This window comes from Cebus imitator, unplaced genomic scaffold (genome assembly GCF_001604975.1).
Source record: "Cebus imitator isolate Cc_AM_T3 unplaced genomic scaffold, Cebus_imitator-1.0 Scaffold19, whole genome shotgun sequence".
In the NCBI taxonomy this organism is placed as follows: domain Eukaryota; kingdom Metazoa; phylum Chordata; class Mammalia; order Primates; family Cebidae; genus Cebus; species Cebus imitator.
The window spans coordinates 11,510,029-11,526,638 of NW_016107334.1; the positions used below are offsets into that span (position 1 = coordinate 11,510,029).

The following is a 16,610-nucleotide window of genomic DNA, read 5'->3' on the forward strand; positions in this document are numbered from 1 at the left end:
TTTTTTTTTTTTTTTTTTAATTCAGCTGCGAAAATCATCATATTGCTACCTACTTCTTTAGTTAATTTTTAAGAATAATTTTCGAAGAGTGGTTTTTTCAGAGTCGAAGGGCCTGAATGACTTTTGATATAAGTATTGCCAGTTTGTCCTTCAGAAAATCAATAGGCTGTTGTCTGAATCTTTGCTGAGCTGATAAACTAAACAGGTGTTTCAAAGGAAACATTTTAAATCACAAGTGGATTTGAACCTCTCATGGTATATTTACTCCCCATTTGTTTTTCATTTACCTGTTCATGTTCCTTACATTTATATGATGGTGATGATCATACTAGAGTGTTTTATGGAGTCAGATTATTAGCCTTTTGTCATACATACCTCATGTGTTGTTGTCCTCTTTTGTGAATGTAAGTTGTGTTTGTTATTTTTGTATCATTTTGTTACAACATTGAAGTTTTAATTTTTATTTTGTCATGTCTATGAGACTTTCACTTTATTGGTTCTGCCTTGGTGTCATGTTTCCAAAGCCTTTTAGTTGCAGAAGCCTCTCTTTTGTATTTTATTCCATTTCTTACATGATGTCATTTTGTTTATTTTACGTTTGAGTATTCAGTTAAGCTGAACTGTTTTGAAGTAGAAATTTTTTTCCCTAAACATTTTTATTTCAAAAATTTCAGTGTTAAAATGAAGCTTAGTTATCATACCTACTAAATATTATTCACGTTTGTTTATATACTTTTAAGTAGAGAATCATAATAGGACTGGATACCTTTCAATAAGGTAAGTACCTACTAGATATAAGCATTGTATTATATGTACAGTTAAATGCATGCAAAGGAATGTCTCAAGGAACTGGAATCTTAGTGGGCTGGATAGGTATACATACTGATAACCATATAATGCACATCATCTGAGGTTAATAGGTCAGGTACAGTAGAATCCCAAAGAGGTGGCACTCTCTTACAGGAATGATAGGGAAAGCCTTGAGTGCTCATCTGTTAACTTTGTGTTTATTACTAGGGAGGAACTGAAGATTAAAATACTAATACCATGTATTGCTTCCACTGTAATATGTTGCTTCCACTACAGTATGTTAGAGGTGAGATGTAAAAGCAGGCAGCTAGCATTAGGAGTGCGTCACAGAAAATGTTACCTGATAAGGACCTCAGCTGTGGTTGCCCCAAGATGGGAAGGGCAGCCTTTCTCTTTCAATTCCTAACAGGGCGTTGGCTGTCCTCCTTTTCACATGTGCTGGCCTCTGCTGCTGCTGATGCAGCCCTTTGAAGAAGAGATAAGATGCTAACATGCAGGTGAATAGCAAGACGGAGAAATAGAAGATTAATTGGGAGCTTAGTAGGCAGAGGACAGATTTTAGGTAAATAAAAGATTGAAGTTGCAGGTAACCTGGAGTTTGACAGTTGAAGAAAAAAGTCTTAGAGGTAGGTAGGGATAAGAATGAGAATGCAAATACAAGGGTTTCATTCATTCAGGAAGAAGATCACCTTGGTCTTTGAGGCCAAAAGGAAGGAGGATCATATAAATGGGATACTGAAAACATTTAGGAGGGGAGTGGGGGTAAAATGGCACTGATCTTCTTAAAGCAGGCTGAGTGACTCAGATCTTGAAGAATGGTTGTGGAATACCTGCATTAGCAAATTTAATCGAGAGGCTACAAGATGTAGACAAAAAGGTTGCTGAACAAGAACAAGATTCTGTAAAATGAATTTATAGAGGGCCTAATCAACAAAGTGTGGAAGGGAAGGTAACACAGGACTGGAGTTTGTTATGGCAGATGATTTGAGGGGTCAATAGAAAGTCATTTAAGTATGGCAGTAGGATGTTTCATGCAAACTTGGGGGAAGGAGGGATGCAAGTGAAACCAGGATGGAGCTAATGAACGGAGAATAAGAGAGGATGAAGAAATTGGAAATAAGATAATGAAAAGTTTCAGCAGATCAAGGTGTCTGAAGTAGAAGACAAGGAGTGATACACAGAAGATCTTGCAGAACTACAGTGAGGTCAAATGTACGCTATTGTGGGAAGGCAAAGTGTAGTCCACGGATTACAGGGCCACTTCATTAGCAGGTGTAATACATGTAGATCTTCAGCTTGCAGAGAGTGAAGTAAATAAGCGGACAGACAGTACAGAGCCAGTTACCAGAGTCATTGAGAAAAGAATGCCAGAGGGAAGAGTTTGCACCCAGAGGGCAAGTACAAATTGGAGAGATCCAGAGACTGAAAGCAGTTTGTGTTGGTGAAGTACAGCTGAGTTCATTGGCTCCAACATTTTATTGAATGTTAGTGTGGCTGTAGAATAAACTTACCTCTTAGACGTCTGGGGCAATTGTGTGCCTTGATAATGATACATTCTAAAACGTTTTAAGGAATCAAGTTAGACTTGGAAGTTTGCTGTAGTTTTGGTAGCACCTAGAATATATTTGATGGCCTTAGAATACAGGGCTGTCCTTTTTCTTCAAAACACCAGCAGTTGTTAGTTTCCCTGTAAGCTTGTGATTATTACACCAGGAAGAGCTTTCTGTGTGAAGTAAAGATGTTTTTAGGCCCAGTCTTTCTAATTTGTGCTTAACCAGATCTGTTTATCAGGAGAGCAGAAAACACAGCCTTTATGGAAATGTGTTCCTTAGCAATTTGTTGGCGTTTTTTGTGTATTGTTTCTCACTGGGTCATAATTAATATGGGACAAGAGACATGTAATGTTCCTTTCTCTTTGGAACTGAACGTACGTATATGAAAATCAGTCAGCTTGTTTTGTAACCTTTTTCACTTGCAGACAATTAGAAGGAAGAAGAAAGTTCAAATACCGGTAAGTCGTCCTGATCCTGAACCAGTATCTGATAATGAAGAAGACAGTTATGATGATGAAATACATGATCCAAGAAGTAGCCGGAGTGGCGTGGTTAACAGAAGGAGTGAGAGGATGTGGCCGAGGGAGAGAAGTGCAAGTAGAGAGAGGAGCTTGTCTCCACGATCAGACAGGCGGTCAGTGGCTTCTAGCCAGCCTGCCAAACCTACCAAAGTCACCTTGGTGAAATCCCGGAAAAATGAAGGTATTCCTGCCAACTCTTGGTGTTATTTTCTCATGAAAATTTAAAACAATTTTAATGAGAAGTACAGTTGCTGTCTCTTCATGTCATTGCCTTGTTGTTTTAGTGTTTGTGTTCTATTGCTGTAAGTCAAATCCTGTTATGGCAGGCTTCAGGGACTGTTCATTTTCTCTACTGCAACAGGTAGGACTTCCAAGTGAATTGTCCAGTAGTTGGCGTTTGGATTTGTTGTTGTGATGAGAACAGCCAAGTACAAATTATGCTAACAAGAAATGTCACAGCATCACCAAATTGAAATTCAGTGTTTTTCTTAACTGTTAGTAGTATAATCATGGAGAGAAATCCTGGGACTTTGTTGTTGTTGTTGTTGTTACAAGGTCTGGCTCTGTTATCCAGGCTGGAGTGCAGTGGCATGATCTCAGCTCACTGCAACCTCTGCCTCCTGGGCTCAAGCAATCCTCCCACCTCAGCCTCCCTAGTAGGTGGGACAGCAAGTGCACACCACCATGTCCAGCTAATTTTTAAATTTTGGGTAGAGACAGGGTTTTGCCATGTTGCCCAGGCTAGTCTCAAACTTAATCCACCTGAGCTCAAGCAGTCCACCTGCCTTGGCCTCCCACAGTGCTGGGATTACAGGTGGGAAGCCACTGCACCCTGCTGGGTCTTCTTCCCGCTCACTCCAGACTGTTTTTTTAAATGGAGGAATTAAATGAAAAGAACCCCTTATAACACGTTTCTGTATAATGCAGGATTTCTTTGAAGTTTCTGAAACTGAAGCTTAGCTGCTTTCCCTCATACTTATTAAATTTGATAAAAAATGGATCTGACTGTGGCTTCCTATTCCTTTGGGTGTGCATGGCTGAATATTTTGATATAAAGGGCATTACAGTAGGAATATTATCAAGCCTTACTTTGATCTGCCCTAACTAAGCTTGGCATATCTCCTGGGTAGTACTCCCTACCCTCACTCTAGAGCAGACTTCTCAGTGAAGTTCTCGACATTTGCTGTTTCTACTTCGTTTCACCCTTACTTCTCAACCTTCTCTGGTCTAGTATCTTTCCCCATCTTCCCCCAAAAATGTTCACACTAAATCTAATAGAAGTTTTTCAGTCTCTAGCTTGCTTGTCTTTTCAGTATCATCTCACATGGTTAACCGCTCCTTATTTTTAAAAATAAAGCTGTCTTTTGGTAATACTGCATCTTCCTGGTATTTAACTCCCCACCTTTCTTTCTCTATCTTTTGAAAACTCATTCTCCTCACCCTGCCCTTTATAACATTCTGTCAGTTTCTCTCCTAGAATCTTTTTTTCCACTTAATATTTTTTTTTCTTTTCCTCAGGTTGAATAACAATTTCTTTAGGCAATCTCATCTGTTGACCTGTTTCCAGTCACTGCTGGTGATGGCAGAACTTCTTTCTCTAGCCCAAATCTGTACACTCTTATGTTCTAGCTGTTAGGCATATTCACTTAGACGTTCCTGTAGGTCCCTGAAACACAGCACATCTCAAATGAAACACATCTGTCTCTTAAAATTTTTCTTTGTATTTCTCATGAAGTATTCTATTGAATGTGTTCCTATTTATCCAGGCCATTCCCAGATAACATGGTAGTTACCCTTGACGTTTCTTTTTTCCCCTTGCATGGTGAATGTCCTCACTTCTGAGTACCACTCTTACCCATCCCATTCTTTCTCCACTGCCTCCACCCTTTTCCAAGCCACTGTTATCTCTTACACAGACTCATTTGGTCTCATGGGTTGTCTCTCGGATCCCTTTAAGTTGATTCTGCAGATTTCTTTATAGATGAAGGATCCTGTGTGACCACTTCTTACTCTTTAGCCCCTTTCTTCATTAATTCTCAGTTTCAGCTACACTAGACTTAGGACTTCATTGAATCCACCAGGTTTTTTTCTTCATAACTCAGTGCATTTGTTTTGAACTGTTCAGCCAGCACTCACCCCGTACATCCCCTCCCACACAAACCCTTCAGATTTAGTTTTCATCTTTCTTAAAGTTTTAGCATTAGTATTTCTTAGGGAGGCCTTCTCTGATCCCTTACTTGGTGCAGAACCTGGTGTTTCTGCTGTCTGAACTCTTCGCATTTGCAGTTGCTGTCATCCTTTTTTTTTCACTGACTCTGTAAACTTGCACAGTGCAGGAACTATCTCATTTGCTGCTTTCTCCCTTATTCCTGGTACCTGGTACCTAGTTGATACATACCCCCAAGAAGTATTTAGAATGAATGAATAAGCTAATGTACAAGGAATATTTTGGGTCATCTGTGTAATTGTCATTTGTATGTATTTAATCTTGAAGAAGTCTTTTAACCAATACCGCATCCTTCTGTGATGCAATGATTGTATGGTTGACTGCCTTACTCCTTGCCTATATCTCCTAATAGGCCATTTTCTTTACCCTGATTCTATTTCTGCCTGTGAGTCCTCTTTGAATGTTTTTGTTTGTTTGTTTGTTTGTTTTTGAGACAGTCTTGCTCTGTTGCCAGGCGCCAGGGTGGAGTGCAGTGAACAACCTCGGCTCACTGCAATCTCCACCTCCTGGGATCCAGCAATTCTCCTGCCTCAACCTCCCGAGTAGCTGGGACTACAGGCACACACCACCATGCCCAGCTAATTTTTGTATTTTTTAGTAGAGACGGGGTTTCACCATGTTGGCCAGGATGGTCTCGATCTCTTGACCTCGTGATCTGCCCACCTTGGCCTCCCAAAGTGCTGGGATTACAGGCATAAGCCACTGCGCCCGGCCTGAATGTTTAAGTTAAACTGTAACTCTGATTTAATTTTTAGACACTAGGTAGTAGGTCTGCTAATTTATTCCATGTTAAAAACAATTTTCTGTTTTCCATTTGGTTTTTAGTTTTGTTTTTAATGCAGTAAAACTCTCCACAGAACCAGGGGCAATCCTTAGTATATTGATAGATATAGTCATTGGTCTTATTTTTCTTAAAATGTATTTTTCTGCAGCTGTTCAAAGAACCTGGGCAGTTGTCTGAACTCTGCTAGTAATTTCTTCAGCTTTCACCATATCATTACCCACAGACAGAATCAATGTCCTCACTCTTGGACACTCTGTTGGTTGTTTAAAGGAGAGGACTGGCATTACATGTCCTGCCCACATCAGCCTGACTGGTTGGAAGCCTTTGCACTGATACTTAGTATATGCTGCTGTGTATGTCTCTCCAGTGTTAGAGGGTTGTAGAATCAGAAAATTTTTGGTCTTGGAGCTGTGAAAAATAGAAATAGTGTATGCATGGTAACAGCCATCAATAAAATAGTCAATATTTTCAAAGTTTTTCAAACCTCAAGCAGTTTACTCTTTAGAATTCTATTTCTAGCCAGGCATAGTGTGACACATGTTTGTTATTCCCAGCTACTCTGGAGCCTGAGGCAGGAGGGTTGTTTGACCTCAGGAATTCAAGTCCAGCATTGCAACATAGTGAGACCCTGTCTCTGAAAGAAAATTATATTCCTTAAGCATTCTGAAGAGCTAGTGTATCAATGCTTGATCAGAAAGAAACAGTGTCTTCTTGGGGCTTTTCTCCTTTTCAGTAATATGGGAGCACAGGGTATCCGTCCTTCATTTGAACCATACATTTATACTTTGCTTTCACGGAGACATTGCAGACTTGCTAATCAGAGGGAATGTCTTATTTGCAGAGTGGCCAAGAAAATTTCTTTTTCTCGATTGTACTTAAAAACTCTATGCAGTGGTTATTAGTTTAGTTGTATACTTGTAAAATCTATTTGGGTGTCTTAGGATGTAACACTAAAACATTTAATAATATTATTTCAGAATATGGTCTTCGATTGGCGAGCCATATATTTGTTAAGGAAATTTCACAAGATAGTTTGGCAGCAAGAGATGGCAATATTCAAGAAGGTGATGTTGTATTGAAGGTATAGTCATTTTCTTATATTTTAATGAACTGAAATAGAAAACAAATTCTAGAGTTACCATGTAGTTTGTGCTCTTGTTTGAAGCAATTTTGCCAAAGAGAATTAAAAATCAGTGTTTGGGGGAGAGGGATATAAATTGCCTTTACGCATTATTACATGTTAACCCTGGTACTTTAGGTTTCACAGGGTCATCCTAAGGTAAATGTCATTCACCAGTAGGTACTACTTTGTAGATAGGTGTGTCTGTTCTTACACATTAAGAAGTTTTGATAATTGCTTCCAGATATCTTTGAAATGCTTGTTTGTTTGTTTATAAGTAATAGAAAGTGACAGGCTTTTGGGAAGGAGTTAGGGGATCTAATTTGAGTTTTTCTGACAGCAACAGTGCAGTAAAGATTTTGTCTCAGAGAGATGGAATACTCTCTGATAGTTTAGAAAAGTATTAAAGAGACTGTTTTGGTTCTTATAGCAAGAAATAGTTTGGATATTCCTGTTTATAGCAAACTAAGTTAACATTTGTATTTTACCCTTTACTTTTAACCTGTAATTTATTTTCTGTTGCAGATAAATGGTACTGTGACAGAAAATATGTCATTGACAGATGCAAAGACATTGATAGAGAGGTCTAAAGGCAAATTAAAAATGGTGGTTCAGAGAGATGAACGCGCTACGCTGTTGAATGTCCCTGATCTTTCTGACAGCATCCACTCTGCTAATGCCTCCGAGAGAGATGGTGAGTGTGATTCTGTTTGAAGGTTCCCTCTAAGTGACCTAGTTTCTTAAAATACTGGGAGATTAGACATCTTTGAATGAAATGAGAATTTTCTACAAGCCAAATACCTTCAGAATCTGAGTTTTTTATATATATATATATATATATATATACACACACACACACACACACACACACACACACACACGTGTGTATATATATGTGTGTGTGTGTGTATATATATATACATATATATGTGTGTATATATATATAAATAAAATGTATTTTTTTTTCCCTGTAGAGAACTCACCACTATTGATTTGATCACTGGCTGATGAAATTAATGCTTAACTATAAGTAATTATACTTGCTAGCTTATCTTCATTATCACTGGAGTACCTTATACTGACTGTAATTGTAATTGTTTTTGTGGCAAAGTAAGTAGCACTCTTGTTTGTTTAACAGACATTTCAGAAATTCAGTCACTAGCATCAGATCATTCTGGTCGCTCACATGATAGGCCTCCCCGCCGCAGCCGGTCACGATCTCCAGACCAGCGGTCAGAGCCTTCTGATCATTCCAGACACTCTCCACAGCAGGCAAGCAATGGCAGGTAAGAACACTCTACCTTTTAAAATACAGAGATTTTGTTTGTTTAATACCAGTATCTGAAATTGCTTACAAATAAATTTAAAAGATGGATTTCTTTTGAATATTCAAGATTAAGTCTATTTTTCTCAATCTAGACATTTTTAAAATCTAAAATAACAGCAAACTTTTCCTTAAACGGCCAGATAGTAAACATATGTCAGTCATACAAGCCATGCAGTCCTTGTCACTGTTCAACTGCAAAAGCAACCATAGACAATATGTAGATGAAAGGGGCATGACTGTGTTCCCATAAAACTTTGTTTACAAAAACAGTTGATACACAGCTGCAGTTTGTCATACTTTTGCATTAGAAGATGCTAGCAAGCTTTAGGAATCTACTACTTGGGAAAGTTAACTATAGAAGTCCTTTAATAAACAGATTAACCTGGAATTTTAAAATACACTAGTGTTGGCTGGGCATGGTGGCTCAGGCCTGTAATCCCAACACTTTGGGTGACGAAGGCAGGCAGATCACTTGAGGCCAGGAGATGAAGACCAGCCTGGCCAACATGGTAAAACCTTGTCTCTATTAAAAAATATAAAAATCAGCCAGGTGTGTTGATACACTCTTGTAATCCCAGCTACTCAGGAAGCTGAGTCTGGAGAATTGCTTGAACCGAGGAAGTGGAGATTGCAGTGAACTGAGATTGCATCACTGCACTCCAGCCTTGATGACAGAGCAGTACTCTTTTTCAAAAACAAAACAAAACAGAACACTAGTATTTATGCCAAAGGATCTGGTATGATGGTAGTATGTGACCTACCTGAAATTGTCTGTCTTTAGAGTCCCATGTACATTTGAGAATTTGAAGAAAATTCTTCTTCTTCTCTCCAGAAAAATGCATATGTGCACACAGCAATTTGCATACAATTTCTGGATATTCCTGAGGCTCTATACGCCACCAGCTGACCCATGGTTAACTGTAGTCCCAATGAAGATCACTTGAAATATGAGTCCAGAGCTGAAGAGACAGTTTAGAAGAAAAGGGAACCCGTATATGTTGTTGACGGGAATGTAAATTGATAGGGTCATTCTGGAAAACAATGTGGAGGTTCCTCAAAAAATTAAAACTACATCTACCACATGATCCATCAATTCCACTTCGGGGTACATAACCCAAAGGAAATGAAATCACTGTCTCAAAGAGAGATCTGCACTCCCATGTTTGTTGCAGCATTATTCACAGTAGCCAAGATATGGAGTCGACCCAATGTCCATCAGCAGATGAATGGATAAAGAAAATGTGGTGTATGTTTTTACACACACAATGAAGTATGATTCAGCCTTTAAAAAGAAGGAAATCCTGCCATTTGGAACAACATGGATGACCCTGGAGGGGATTATGCTAAGTAAAATAACCAGACACAGAAAGACAAACACTGCATGACCTCACTTACTGTGGAACCTAAGCAAGTTGAACTCATAGGCACAGACAGTAGAATGCTGGGGTTGGGGGCAGGGAGGAATGGGCAGATATTGGTTAAAGGGTACACAGTTTTAATTATAAGGTAAATAAGTTCTGGAGACCTAATTTACAGTGGGGTAACTGGAGTTGATGTATACTTGAAATTTGCTGAGAGAGTATATTTTAAGGTATTCTTTTGACACACATTAAGAAAAGTATGTGAGGTATGGATATGTTAATTAACCTGGTTAGGGTCATCATTTGAATATGTATATCATAAGCAAGTATCACTGTTGTATACCTTTAATAGATACTATCTTTGTTTGTCAGTTAGACCTCAAAGCTGGAAAGAAAAAGTAAATTTGGGTCTAGATCTGAAGAGATTATTTAGGAGTAGAGATGTTGAATTGAGACTTAACTTGCTTAGAGGTGTTAGCTGAAGCCATGGAAGTCAATAACATTGCTAAGACAAAGGATTTGGAAAGAAGGCCGAGAACTGGGAGGACTGGCCTAACAGGGAGCACATTCTTCTAGGAAGGTGAAGAGGCAAGGGGGAAATAAGAGGGGAGGAGTGCCTCGCCAGGAGAGAGCTTTTTTTCAAAGTTTGTAAAAGCCATAGTGACACAGTAGTTAAAACTGTATATTCCAGAGAAGATTAGCATGGCCCCTGCACAAGGATGACACACACATTCATGAAGTGGTCCATATTTAAAAAAAAAAAACTATATCCACAAAAGTGTTTGGCATTCTACTAAAATGGCAACTAGTAAGAGGATAACTTGAAAGAGCTATGAATATGGTTGCTAATGTTGTATCCAGTGTAGTTTTAATATATTTGTGAAGCTCATTATTTCTAAGTTTCAAACTTGGATTTCTAAATTATAAGAACCCTTGTGTTTGTTTTAAGGATGTAATGATTTTATAAAGGAATATTATGGCATGTTACATGTAAAGTTGGCTAATCTTGTAACTGATGATGATTTTTAATTGCTGTAGTTCTAAAAATCCTCCTGACATAGCATAGATGTTATCAGGAAAAGGATTACTGCTGAAACACATGCATGCACAGTGCTACAACCTTTCATGATTCATGGGAGCAGCTGAAATTTTAACATCCCTGACTCAGCTAGAAACCAGGCTTATCTCAAGTAATTTGGACATGATTTCTCCTTTTAAATAAAACAATCTTAATCAAAATCTCAAATGTTTGGCCATTAGTTTGGATTGTAAACAAATTCTAAATCCTAGAAAATTCTTTTTGGTATCTACTTTGTTCATTTAGATTTCTTCAACATTTAGAATCTGTAGCCTTAACTTAAAAGTTGAGGGGTTTTTCCCCCCTAAAATTACTATTTTTGTATTACACTGTGATGTTTTATTTCTCCTAGGAATCTTAAGTATTCTCATTGGTAGCACCAGTAATATGGGAGCTTTTAAAAATACAGACTTCTGGGGTTGCTTTCAGTTCATCTGAGACTGAGGCAATTTGACCCTCAAACAACCTGGGGGTTAGAGGGACCAACACCTGTCTCCCACCCACAACACACAGTCACAAATCCACCTGTGATTTTTAACTTCCCAGAAGCATAACTATTAACAACCTATTGTTGACTGGAGGCTTACTGATAACATAAACAGTACAGAGTTTGTGGGTTAGATGTATTATATACTGTATACTTTTAAAGTAAGCTGAAGAAAAGAAAGCTAATTTTAAAAATCGTAAGAGAAAATACATTTACTGTTCATTAAGTGGAAGTGGACCATCATAAAGGTCTTCATCCTCGTTTTTCTTCATCCCTCATTTCCTTCATTCTTGTTTTCACATTTAGTCATCTGAGGAAGAGGGAGGGGTTTTCTTTCTGTGTCGTGAGTGGCAGAGATGGAAGAAAATTCGAGTATAAGTGGACACAGTTCAACCCCATGCTCTTCAAGGATTAACTGTACTTTTTTTTTTTTTTTTTTTTTTAGCTCCTGGTATTTTTCTCTTCTGTACACTACTAGCTGTGGAAACTACTGATTAGAAAGTATAGTATGTAAAATCAAATATAGTACTTCAAGCACAGAAGGAAAAACTCTTCAGGTTCTTTTCATATTTTTGTGGTGAGAATTTAATGCCTGAAAATTTAGTAATCTGCCTACAGACAAGATATAAATAGTACCAGTTGCTTAAAGGTTTCGTTCCCACCCTAAAGTTTAATCTTCAAATCCTGTAACTGTAGAGTTTTAATTTAGAGCGTGACCTGCATTTTGAGAAATAACTTACATACATTAGAAGAGTAAAATGCTAGTGTTAAAAAAAAAAAAAAAAAACGCTATGGGACTTCCATATAGTCTTTTGCTTTTGTTATTTAATTTTGGCTGTATAAGTGTCTTTTTGTTTTGCAAATTGTATTTAAATTATCTTTAAAGAAGTGATACAAAAATGCCTTGGTCTCTGTGAGAAAAGTTTCACTTGAGTGTAAAAGGAAATCTATCATGGCAAACATCAGCCTTGCCCTATTCTCTTCCTAGATTGTTGAATATTTTTGTATATTTTTCGGATGTGCCGTTATCTGCTGAGAATAATAACCCCTTCATCTTCATTTTGTTAGAAGCGATAGAATATAGTGATTTCTTAGGACTTTGGAGCCAGACTTCCTGCATTCAAGTCCCAGCCTGCCGTTGGTAACTTCAGTAACCTTGAAACCTCTGTGTTTCAGTATCCCCATCTGCAGTGAAGCAGGCAGGTCATATGTTATAGAATGGTGAGAAATTAGTTATTACAATACCTGGTGCACATGTTCGATACTGTAATTATTGTGGTGATTCATAGTAATAAGTTAGAATTTCCAAATGTGCTTTCTCATCTGCTCTGAGATTTCCTCATTCTGTATTTAAGCAAACTAAAATTGAAAGGTTGTGATAAAGTCCATGGTTATGTTGTTGACATAGGATTGGAGCCAGGATTAAAACTGTTGGCTTTTTGACCCAAATCTTTGACCTTACTGGTGTAGAGAAAAAAATTTCGTAGCTTAATTACTACTTAATCTTCAGGAAACTGAAATCCACAAGAGTTCCATTGTTGTCATGACCTACTTATGTTCCCCTGTGTGATATTCTTTTCTTAGAGAGCAAACATATGGAGAGAATTCTGAGAAAAACACACAAGCTTGTTCTTCATTATAATTAGATGAACAAAGTACCCTCACTGTTGTCTAGAACTGGAGTTGGCAGACTGCAGCCTGTGGGCTAAATCCAGCCTCCTAGTTTTGTAAAGTTTTATTGGAAACCCATTCCACAATGGCATAATTGAGAAGTTATAAGAGAAACTATATGGCTGAGAGAGTCAGTTACAGGAAAAGTTTCCAAATGCTTGGTTTGGAATGTTAAAATAGTTTTACTTTGTTTTTAAATTCAAAGACATTAGGGAAAATTATTACAGTGGTTTTCTTACGTCTTGATGCTTGTTGCTGGGCTTGTTTGCTTTGTTTTGCATTTTACTTAGTATTGTTGCGGAGCTCTCTGTGGGTCAAGACTTACACTGTAGGAGCTGGGAATACTGCGAGAGGCCACAATTGATCGTGGCAGTGCTTCTTCATGCTACTGAGTGGGTGTCACTGAAAAGATGATTTCACTGATCTTCCTGTAGTCCCTGCATAACCAGAGAGTATTTGATTTGCAGGGTATGATCTAACCCTCTGCTTGGTTACATTGTACTCTTCCTCATTTTTACAGCTATTGTAACAGATCCATTTTATGTTTCCTTCTAGGTGAACAACAGATGTTTATCTTTTTTGTTCTATAAATTTTTATAAAAGTGACCGATTAGTCATAAGCAGGTACATTATTGAAAAGATTCTATTACAGTAAAAGATCAGACTAACAGGATAAAATTGAATTGTGGAAAACTTAAATTATTATGATTTACATTTTGCATTCTACCTATTTACATTTTGTTACACTCATTCCCTGAAACCGACAGAGATCATCTAAAGCCTAAACTGTTTTCTAAAGTGTTTAGGAAATGTGTTTTCACAAATAGAAAAACAGTCCAGTTTATATTTAGCAAATTCATTTTATGAAAATGGTTGCTTCTGAGGTGAAAAGCAGTGTTTTGAGAAGGTTGAAACTTTGTAACAGTTATTTAATCCCTTCATTCATTGTCCTCCTGAGAAATTCCTCTACTAAATTCTAAATTAAACATTGCGTCAGCATTGATACAGCTTATGATATAGCAAATACTTGATAGTAAAACTGAATTTTTTGAATCAAATTTTTAGCCTAAGTTCGTGTTTGGCCAAGTTAAGATCATATATTTGGGATCAAAACCTCTTATCTATACAATCTACTCCATATTACGAGTTTTTTAAGAATGCTGAGTAAGTCCAAATATACATGCAGATAGAGCATATAATGTGTGGTCATGTGTCACTTGATGGGGATACCATCTGAGAAATGCATTCTTGAGTGAACATCATGGAGTGCACTTAAGACAAACCTAGGTGGTAGAGTCTGTTACACCACTAGGGTATACGGTACAGCCTGTTGCTCCTAGGCTACAACAGACCTGTACAGCATATTGCTGTACCAAATACTGTAGGCAGTTGTAACAAGTTAGCGTTTATGTATCTTAAACACAGGAAAGGACAGTAAAACTACAATATTTTAATCTTGTGGGACCACCTTTGTCTGTGGGGTCCATTGTTGACTAAAATGTCCTTAGGTGGTCTTAGCTTTTAAATTAAAAGATCTAGTTTTTTTATTTGAACAACTTTTCCTCTTACCTTTTTATAATTGTTTTCTTCAACATTTGAGAACTATAAATATTCTTTCATCTTACTGTATATAGTTTCTGTCACATATTGCTTAATTTTTTCTGGAACTTACATACAGGTTGAGCTTAGCTAATCTGAAAATGCAAAATCCAAAATGCTCCAGAATCCAAAACTTGAGTGCCGACATGACACTCAAGGAAAATGCATTTCAGATTTCACATTTTTAGATTAGGGCTGCTCAATGGGTAACCAGTGTAATGCACATACTCCAAAATCTGAAATCCAAAACAGTTCTGGTCCCAAGCATTTCAGGCAAGGGATGCTTAAGCTGTGCAGCTTTGCCAGTAGGCTAGAAATTATTGCTGAAACATCCTAATATTGATGAGCTTTTTTTTTTTTCTTTTTCTATTTCAGATGTGGAGAGGTAACCATCTTCTGACTAGTGAATTTCTTTTTTTGTTGTTTTTTTTGTTTTTTTAACTTTTAGGTTTAGGGGTACATGTGCAGGTTTGTTACATAGGTAACCGTGTGTCATTGGGGTTTGTTGTACATCTTATTTCATCACCCAGGTATTAAACCCAGTATCCAATAGTTATCTTTTTTGTTGTAGTCCCTCCTCCCACCCTCCCCCTAAAGTAGACCCATGTCTGTTGTTCTCCTTCTTTGTGTTCATAAGTTCTTATCATTTAGCTCCCACTTATAAGTGAGAACAAGCAGTATTTGGTTTTCTGTTCCCACGTCAGTTTGCTAAGGGTAATGGCCTCCAGCTCCACTTAGTTCCGGCAGAAGACATGATCTTGTTCTTTTTTATGGCTGCATAGTATTCCATGGTGTATATGTGCCATTTTCTTTACCCATTCTGTCATTGGTTGGTATATAGGTTCATTCCATATCTTTGTTAAAGTGCTGCAGTGAACATTCGTGTGCATATGTCTTTATGATAGAATGATTTATATTCCTCTGGGTATATATCCTGACTGGTGAATTTCAGATTTTATTTACTGATCATTGGTGTTAGTCTTTTGTCTAAATAGAATAGATTTCATAACTCCAATTTGATAGGTGCTTTATTCTCAACAGGACTTACATGTATTGTTGGTAGTGAACATGGTGTTGATACTACTATGTGTTCTTTTTTAGACACACCATAACGTCCTTTACCTTTGTTTTTGTTTTTTTTTTTTCTGTTTCCCTTTCATCTGTGAAAGATAGAAAGGGTGCCAGTTAGAAAGATATGATTCATTAAGTATCTCAATGGTTAACGAATCAATGACTTCTTTCCCATGGCTCCTGTACCTTTACACCATGACTGATGTGCTTGGTTCTGAGTGATCAACAAGCACCACAGTGAATGTTCCTTCTATAGTGAAGGTTGAAAGAGTTTACCAGCAATGTGGATGCTATCATGCTCATTCTTCTTTTGTCATATACTTACTGATATCACATATATGTTGCCAGCATGTGATGATAAATGTCCTGAGCAATCTGAGGCGAGATCCCTGCCATCATTTGAATATAAAGCTTATATCCAAATGAAGAAAGCAAATACATAAATTTGAAAACATGAAAAAGTAATGCTATAGAGAGAATCAGGGTAGTATGATAGTGAAGCGAGAGGGGACAGTGTGAGATAACGGGCCTGGGGAAGAAGGCTTTTCTGAAGTCACATCATTTTGAACTGGGGAAGACAGACCCTGGTAGGTGAAGATCATTCTGGAATAATGCAAAGCATGTACTGCTCCTGAGATGGAAACTCAACCTGTTGGAAGAGCAGCAATATAGCCCATCTGGCTGCATTACATGAAGAGCAAAAGAGAAAGTGATTTGGAGATCCAAGAAGAGAATTTTTTCCATTTAAAAAAATTTGTAGGGCCGGACACAGTGGCTCATGCATGTAATCTCAGCACTTTGGGAGGTTGAAGTGGGCAGATCATGAGGTCAGGAGTTCGAGACCAGCCTGGCCAACATGGCGAAACCCCGTCTTTACTAAAAATACAAAAATCAGCCTGGCATGGTGGCAAGCACCTGTAATCCCAGCTACTCGGGAGGCTGAGGCAGGAGAATTGCTTGAATCCAGGAGGCAGAGGTCGCAGCAAGTCAAGATTGTGCCA

The 16,610-nt window shown here is 37.8% G+C and overlaps 1 protein-coding gene and 1 non-coding gene across 13 annotated transcripts in view; both read left to right on the top strand.

Annotated features, from left to right (window-relative positions):
• The window catches only part of TJP1 (tight junction protein 1), a 237,820-nt gene that overhangs the window by 177,060 nt on the left and 44,150 nt on the right, over nt 1-16,610 (top strand). For all 12 annotated transcript variants that reach the window (XM_017518967.2, XM_017518974.2, XM_017518986.2 and 9 more), the window contains 4 exons: nt 2,789-3,065; nt 6,873-6,976; nt 7,541-7,709; nt 8,154-8,301. In XM_017518967.2, the coding sequence (XP_017374456.2) occupies nt 2,789-3,065; nt 6,873-6,976; nt 7,541-7,709; nt 8,154-8,301 (698 nt within the window). The remainder of the gene's footprint in view (nt 1-2,788; nt 3,066-6,872; nt 6,977-7,540; nt 7,710-8,153; nt 8,302-16,610) is intronic.
• LOC119469644 lies at nt 10,351-10,457 on the top strand. The gene has a single exon (XR_005198481.1). It is a non-coding gene; the product is annotated as a U6 spliceosomal RNA (small nuclear RNA).